This window comes from Megalops cyprinoides, chromosome 15 (assembly GCF_013368585.1).
Source record: "Megalops cyprinoides isolate fMegCyp1 chromosome 15, fMegCyp1.pri, whole genome shotgun sequence".
Lineage (NCBI taxonomy): Eukaryota > Metazoa > Chordata > Actinopteri > Elopiformes > Megalopidae > Megalops > Megalops cyprinoides.
Window position 1 is genome coordinate 24967266 of NC_050597.1, and position 7506 is coordinate 24974771.

Below are 7506 nucleotides of genomic sequence, written 5' to 3' on the forward strand. Positions count from 1 at the left end.
CAAGCTCAATCCCACAGCTCAGCCAGAGGGCTGTGCTGATATGCCAGACTTACAGTCCGTCTGGCTCTGGCTGACCTTCAGAAGGATTTCCACTGAAGGAGCTACCCTGCTCAGACTGTGACCCGACTCCATTGTAGCGGAGGATGAGGTGGGGTTTGATGGGCACTGTGCTTAAGGCTCCCAGCTCTTATTTCATTAAAAGACACTTAGGATGGTTCTGTGAGTAAATGCAATCCGAAGATAGTGTTTGGTCCTGGCGTACCGAGCCTTCGTGTAACAGTCTTGTAAAGGTCATGTACTTGTCATATGAGCATATCTAATACCGCTGAACACTTTCCCAGGCTGTTATTTTTAAGCTTTTACTCTCTTGAACTCTCAAGATTTAATCAGAAATACATTTAAAATGACAACTGTGGAGCAAATTAGTGAAATTTTTCAGAGAACTGCCTAAAGTGAGGTGAAGTGCCTAAAGTGAAGGCGTGTGGTATTAGCTGTGATTTTGTGCAGTTGTGATCGCATTAATTAAAGATGTGTCTTTCTTTCTGTGTCACAGATGCAATGACTGGGTAAGGGGGAAACGTGAACATCTGTGCTGTCTGTGTGATGCCTTCCTGAACTGTGTAACCTGAGGAACATCTCAGAATAGACAGGATCCTGCCTATTCGCATTGAAAAGAAGGCAAGTGAGAAAGCATCACAGTTGTTTTCGGACGCAAACCAAAGACAGTACACTCAGGAATATTTCCCAGCACAGCCATGAGCAGGCCAAAGATCCACGTGTTCCTCGGTGCCCCTACTCTCCCTGTCAGAACAGCCACCCGCCCAGAAGAGGAGTCTGGTCAGTGGAAGACCCTGGACCTCTGTCTGCAGGGTGCAAGGTTAAAGCGAAGGGTGAGTGATGACAGGGAGCAGGGAAGTGATGTCATCAGCAGGGGCGGAGTCTCAGGTGGGCAGAGCAGGGCGGATGGAGTTGTCCTCGCCAACGAAGGTTTGGACAGGCTGAACATCGATCCAGATGCCATCCCAGGCAAGGACAAAGACGATCCCGTTTTGGAAACAGAGGGGGAAGGTGCCCATGCTGATACAGATCCCGACAGGGGGACGCCCTCCCGAAAGAAGCGGGCCGTCCGCGAGGAGCAGGGTCTGTGTCCCAGGGCTGTGAGGGAGTATCTAGACAGTTGCTTCACAGCTCCAGGGCTTGGAGCAAAGGCAGAGGCTGCGGGGGCGGAGCCTCGACCTGGCCCCTCTCTCTCTGTGGAGACAGAGTACCTCAGCACATGGACCACAAGCCAGGCACTGCTATTGAAGGGGAAGCTGGGAACACAGGCACAGCCAATAAGAAGCGAGACAGAGGTCGGCCCAGAAAGGGCAGGGGAGCCTAGCACCCCTCCGAATCGTACACCCACAGATTCAGGAAGCACCCCAGAGCTGTACAGCCCTGCAAAAAACCCTGGTGACAGGGAGGGACAGGGGATGCGGGAGTGCTCTCAGGAGCTCTTTGACATGCTCAGCGAGAGACAGGAAGTGGAGGGTGTGGTTTTGGAGGCCACCCCTGAAGGAATTCTCTGTTCTCAGAGCAGCACCACTGTCAGCAAAACAGGAGGGGCAGAACATGGAGGGAGTTTGCGGTCAAAGGCCGGACCCAGCTGCCCTTTACACACCTCTCCTGTGTCTCCAACTTCTAAGAAGACTAAAGTGTCCCCAGTTGGGGGCAGGACTCAGGGGGAGCCGGGTCATACTAGGTGGACACCTGTCCCAGCCCAGTCTGGACCCACCACTCTCCTGGTCAGATGTGTGACCAGGGGAGCACGCTACTCTGTCTTGGTTGCGGTGGTGTACCCCTGCCACCTGAAGGAGATCAAAGTGAAGTCTGGGACCTGGGCGGGTTCCACCGTTCCCCTGGCAACCATTGTGGTTACTGACCAATCGGGCGTCGATATGAAGGTTGTACTTTGGAGGACTGCAGCATTCTGGTCCCTCACCGTAAACCCAGGAGATTTGCTTCTCATCACAGGTAGAGGGAGAGTTGCACGCACAATTACACTGAGTTTAAGATTAAAATACATTACAGAAACATATAAAATAAAATTTAAATAACATTTAAACAGAATAAAAGCCAAAACTAAAAGAAGGGTATTTAATACAAGGCACATAAGGGTCAACTTTGATTTGCTCAGACATAGACTACCGGTCTAGATGCCTTTTGTCTTTGGTACACACAAAGATCCTTGCTCAGGCAACTTTTTATCAACCTGAATTTTTCTGTTTATCAGTTGCAGTGCTCATGTATGAGCAGCGGGTGTCACTGTGGTCACATACAGAACAGAACACACTCTGTGCTCATCTCAGCGAATAATAGCCCAGGCAATTCCAACGGGTAACATACTTTGCCAGCTCTGATTGTAGAGGAGGAGGAGAAATGTCAGAGCTCCCTCCTGCGAGGCATTGACTTTGCTGTTCGTGCTCCAGTGCTGTTTGGGTAACGAGCTCTGCTGTTGCTGACCTGTCCTGTGTGTGTGTGCCTGTGTGTGTGTTCCTGGCAGGCGTAACGCTGAATGAAGACAAGTGGAGGGGAGAGCTGGTGCTGCAGTCCTCCCACAACAGCAGACTGCTCAACCTGGGCCAGCTCACCAGCAGTCACCCTCCACCAGGTGGGGCTGTGGAGCCACTGTGTGTTACACGCACTCAAATAATATCAGGGTGCCAGGCATTGCACTGTATCTTTTACAGCTACTTGTCTTTTGTCCTCTCAGACAGCCATTTCTATCATAATCTTTAATGTGGGCTGTAATTTCAAAGAGGCTAGAGCATCTGCTGCCCTTTCACTCTATAAGGAAATGTTCTGTCTCAGGGGTCATAAATGTATGATAGTAAAAAATTAGTCACAATACAGCTTAGAGCCTCTGACTCATAGCTTATTTATGGAAGAGCAGCTGTGAGTTCCACATGCAGCTTCCAGTCCTGGATTTCAGCTCATTTATTCTGTGATAAGTTCACCTGCAGGAATCTTTAAAAATCTTGTCAGTTTTGTTGGTACTGATATTTATTGGTGTTGTGTTTTGTACTGATCAGCCCCACAGCACGTGAATGGCAGGACTGTGAGGGAGCTGTGGGCCTACCTGTGTAAGAGGCGCCCCTTGCTGTTGTCCCTCCCTTACCGCAAGGCCCAGGACCCTCAGACTATTCCCCACGTCCGCCTCAGAGCTATGCAGCCCGACACCCTCGTCCACGCACTGCTGAAGGTTACCCACACCTCCTTAATTACAGGTTCGCCCCACGCACAATGACCTGATCAGATGTTACACCTCCCCTGCACACACACGAGACTGTGCCCTCCCCCACCCTGACTGCAAGCGTTTCCCCATTTACAGTGACTCATCGCAAGTGCATACACACATCTACACACATTTAATGACATTCGTTACCACACTGACTCAATTTAAGATGCAAACCATGCCTGTAACTACCAAACATTTTGTGAGGTCAACACACTTCCAATGTAGATGAAGACTCATCCTTCACACTCCCACACGTACAGCCCTGTTATGTACACAATGCATAATTACACATGTGCTGTACTCCTGCACACACACACACACACACACACACACACACACACACACACACACAAAGCCCTGCATTTCCCACTAGCCTCATCAAAGGTACACATCCACACCTATATCATACATTGTTAACGCTGAAAGAGGAAGTTTAATGTAGCATGTCTCTGTGGGTTTTTTTATCGCTGTCGAGTGAAATAGAAGAGTGCTGACGCTGTCTTTCAGTGCCCCAATACATCACGCCTCACTTAATGTTATTTTTGCATTTCATGTCCTTGACATTAACGTTTAGTGCAGTTGCTGTAGAGACACACGCCCGGTACAGAGGCATAGCAGAGAACAGCGGTGCCAGCTGTGACAGCAGCAGCCGAGTGACTCTTTAATCTGGCGCACGTTTAGCCTGGCGGGAAGAAGCGGAGAGCAGATCAAGGACAGGAGGGGTGCAGAAGGCCCTGCTCACTGTAGAACAGGGCGACGGCCAGCAGGGGGCGGTGGTGCTGTGGGGAGCCGCCATGGCCTGGCTGCAGAGGATCCAGAAGAACAAAGGTGAGACCGAGGCTAGTGGTAAAACACGAGACAAATTGCTTGTTGTTTTTTGCTTGGCTCTCACCGATCTGTAGTGTGGGTATGAGTGGCCCTCATCTGTTGACTGTAACATAGTCCAGTGATGTTCAGGTCACGGCAGTGCAGTGAGGTCAGTAATTCGTCTTTCTGAATAGGATAGTGCTGCACAAACGTTGCTCACTCCGATCACAGATATATAATCAGCAGACTGACCTAATCCTTCCAAAGAAAATTTCCAAAAAGGACATGAGTCGGAAGGCCAAATTTGAGGTGTATGTTTTCAAAAGCCTGAGTTCATCCTCATATTTGCATGCAGACTGGTCACAGTGTGTGTTGAAGCTGGAATCTATGACATTACATTCAAGCTGAATGTCTCCAGCTGAATGTCCACAGCAACAAGAAAATGGGTTCCAGTGCTATTCCATCGATTAATGGAATTAATTCCATTGACGTGGCTCAAAGCTTTGCATCAGATTGCTACTACAGAATAATATACAGTATCATATACAACACGTTGGTGATGATGTGTGAAAATCTGACATAATTTTGGCAGTCACCACATTTTAAAAAAAGCTGCTGTACTGAAGAGCCATTGTAAAGAAATGGGTGGCACTGTTTGGTTTGGCATTGCTTGAATCAGTCCCTACGTTTTAACCTGAGCTCATTTATAGGAAGCAGCAGCGAGATAACGAGTACTTTCCCAGCACAAGGTTTGCAGCAGGAAACGACTACAGGCCAACCTCCATATCTTGCATCTGCGGCGGCTGATGTGCGGGCCCTCTTCCTCAGGTGCAGTGTGGGAATTCCGGGTGCTGCTGGTGAAACGCAACGGCACCACGGGGCTCCTGGAGCTGCACTCCACGCCTTGGGGGTCCTGCGAGCCCCTCTCCCCGGGTGACAAGAGGGCGGTGGAGTTCCACAGCTGGGCCCAGCCCCGCCCCGCCAGCTTGGAGATCGACCTCCGCACCCTCCTGTCGCAGAAATATACAGGTGACAGTCAGCAGTGACAGCGGGCTCCACAGTGTGCTGTTGTCCCCTTAGAAGTACTTTGGGGAAGATGATGGTTTCTTTGAATTCAGTGTGGAAGTATGGAACATCATTGGTCAAGCTAGGATAGGTGTTTCTAAAGCATGGCCAGACATTACCCCAAGTTCTGTTGCCTGAAGTAGCCAGCCGTATAAATCTCTATGACAAGGTGTTGACCCATTGGAGGCCTGTTACCCTCAATCTGTCTTTAGCATTAAGCCAGATACAATCAATGTTTAAAGCGCCTACAGCATGACCCAATTGTGGAAAGGAACACACAGATCTGATCTAGATGCTAATGCTAACTGGAAATCAAGACAGGATTTTGCAAAGGCACTGCGTGGCTCGTCAAAACTCCTCTGATTTAATCACACTGATCTTACATTTTGGCTGACAGAAGCTCTCGCCCCTGTCAGGTGACGTGGAGTTTAAAGGTCAGATTATGGCCTTCCAGTTCCAAGGCAGCCCCTCCCAGAGTGCCTCATTGCTGATGACCTGCGACACGCCCTCGCAGAGGATCCTGGAGACCGTGTCCGGCGACGTCACCTTCACCGGCTGCGGGCGGTGCGGCTCCGAGCTGGACACCGACAACAACGGGATCTACCGGCCCTGCTACCCCTGCCTCCCCAGCACCAGCGTCCGCCGATACTACAGGTCAGACACGGACGCCCCGCCCTCTAACACGAGGGTAACGGACCACACCTCCTACACCACAGCATATGACTGCGTGACCAAACCTGTCTGCCTGTCCTGTCTCCCATCTTGTCTGTCCTATGCTTTTGGATTTGACCCAGGCCAGCCGTGCTGACGGTTAGGGATGGTCACAGTGAGGCCTGCGTGCAGGTGCCACCTGTCCTTGTACAGAAGATTCTGCTGGACACTCCACCTGACCGGCTGAGCAAGGCCGTCGGTAAGAGAGTGACTCACTTTTCTTTCCGACACCTAATTAATAGGCCCACAGCATAAGGGGTGTTGCGTGAAAAGAACTGACCTATCAAAGTCTATCCACCATTTGAATGGAAAGAAGTGAACCAATCTAATATATGTGTACATAGACTAAACTTGTTACAAGCCTGGTTACATTCTATGTACATAAAGGGAACTTGTTCATTTCAAAACTGTCTGTTTCTTTTCACATAAGCAGAAGATTGGTCAAGGCTCTGATTGGTTGGTTTCATGCTCTCTCTTAATCTTCTCTTTATCTCAGCTGTTCACCTGACCTGGTTGCTGTCAGTCATGTGTTTATGAGCCTGCACTTTCTTAGAGGTGTTCTGAGTTGAACCTCGTAAAAAGTTTAGCTTCTCTTTCCTTATTCTCACAGCTCCCTCCTCGGATTTGCGGTTTGTGCAAGTGGTGGCTGACAGGATTGGCTCTCTGCTCTCTGTCCCTCGGAACACCTTTCTCCTGACTGTCCGTAGTCACTTCCTGTGTGACGAAAACAGTGTCCCCACCTCTCGAGACTTTCTCCTGCTGGACATCCACCTTTAACTGTCAATTAGCACTCTCTTGTGTACCTAGCAAACAGCTGTACAACCCTTATTAAATAAAGTCGGGGGGTCCCTAGTGTACTGGTGAAGTGCTTGATAAGGTTTCCTCAATTTTTTTCAATCTAATAATCCTCAAGGTGAATTTTCTTAATAATTACGTCCCTCTATAACTCAAGATGATAGGTGGTGTTCGTTCTGGACTTACGCATCAAGAGCTGGGCGCTACACATTGGTGGTGTGAATTTCTCCCCTTCACAGTAGAGAGTCTGAGATCCATGACAGGCTCTATGTAAATGTATAATCCATTAGACAGCCAGCATCTGCTAGGACTCCCTGGTGCCTGCCCACTGGAGCTATTAACGCTACTGTAAAACTACTGATCTGACTGCCCTTAAAGTTACAGCAGTATTTAAATTCAGAGACCAAGCACTGAAGATAAGTTTTCAACGGCCATTTCTGGAACAAAGTATCACAATGAGTGCTAACTAGTTCATTTAAATAGCTGGTACATAAATTCAGCTTTCACTTTGACTAATGGCTTATCAGCCATGTGTGACGAGATGGAGGCATGTGTAAAGAGATGTTTAAATCAAAGCTTTGCAGTGGCTTTTTTTGCAATGTTTTGTGATGGTGCCGATTTAACTCCTCAGTCATCATTTTATATAGTCACTGGAAGGTACAGAGAGAAACAGGTCTGCTAACTTGCGTCCACATAATGGTGGTGTAATTTCTTGCTTGTACAGGGACTGTATATCATCCTCCTCAGGTAATTGAAAAACTGAATAAACACTGAAATAAACATATGTTTTATGAAATAAAGAATTCAGTGTGTCTCACCCTTCTAGTGAAAGTGCACTTTCCTTTACTCCA

General features: G+C 48.7%; 1 protein-coding gene across 1 annotated transcript; it reads left to right on the forward strand.

Annotated features, from left to right (window-relative positions):
- Positions 1-755: 755 nt before the first annotated feature.
- On the forward strand, positions 756-7050 carry shld2 (shieldin complex subunit 2). Its single transcript, XM_036547277.1, has 8 exons — positions 756-2013; positions 2543-2650; positions 3072-3266; positions 3959-4105; positions 4913-5113; positions 5566-5803; positions 5944-6059; positions 6471-7050. The coding sequence occupies exons 1-8, from the start codon at positions 756-758 to the stop codon at positions 6635-6637; spliced, it is 2430 nt and encodes an 809-aa protein (XP_036403170.1). The 3' UTR covers positions 6638-7050.
- Positions 7051-7506: the final 456 nt, after the last annotated feature.

Bases quoted from the DNA above. Each gene is read 5' to 3' on its own strand.
- shld2 (XM_036547277.1), top strand. From the start codon at position 756: ATGAGCAGGCCAAAGATCCACGTGTTCCTCGGTGCCCCTACTCTCCCT. The intron at 2,014-2,542 runs GTAGAGGGAGAG...TGTTCCTGGCAG, and splicing joins AGATTTGCTTCTCATCACAG to GCGTAACGCTGAATGAAGAC. The intron at 3,267-3,958 runs GTTCGCCCCACG...GCGCACGTTTAG, and splicing joins CCACACCTCCTTAATTACAG to CCTGGCGGGAAGAAGCGGAG.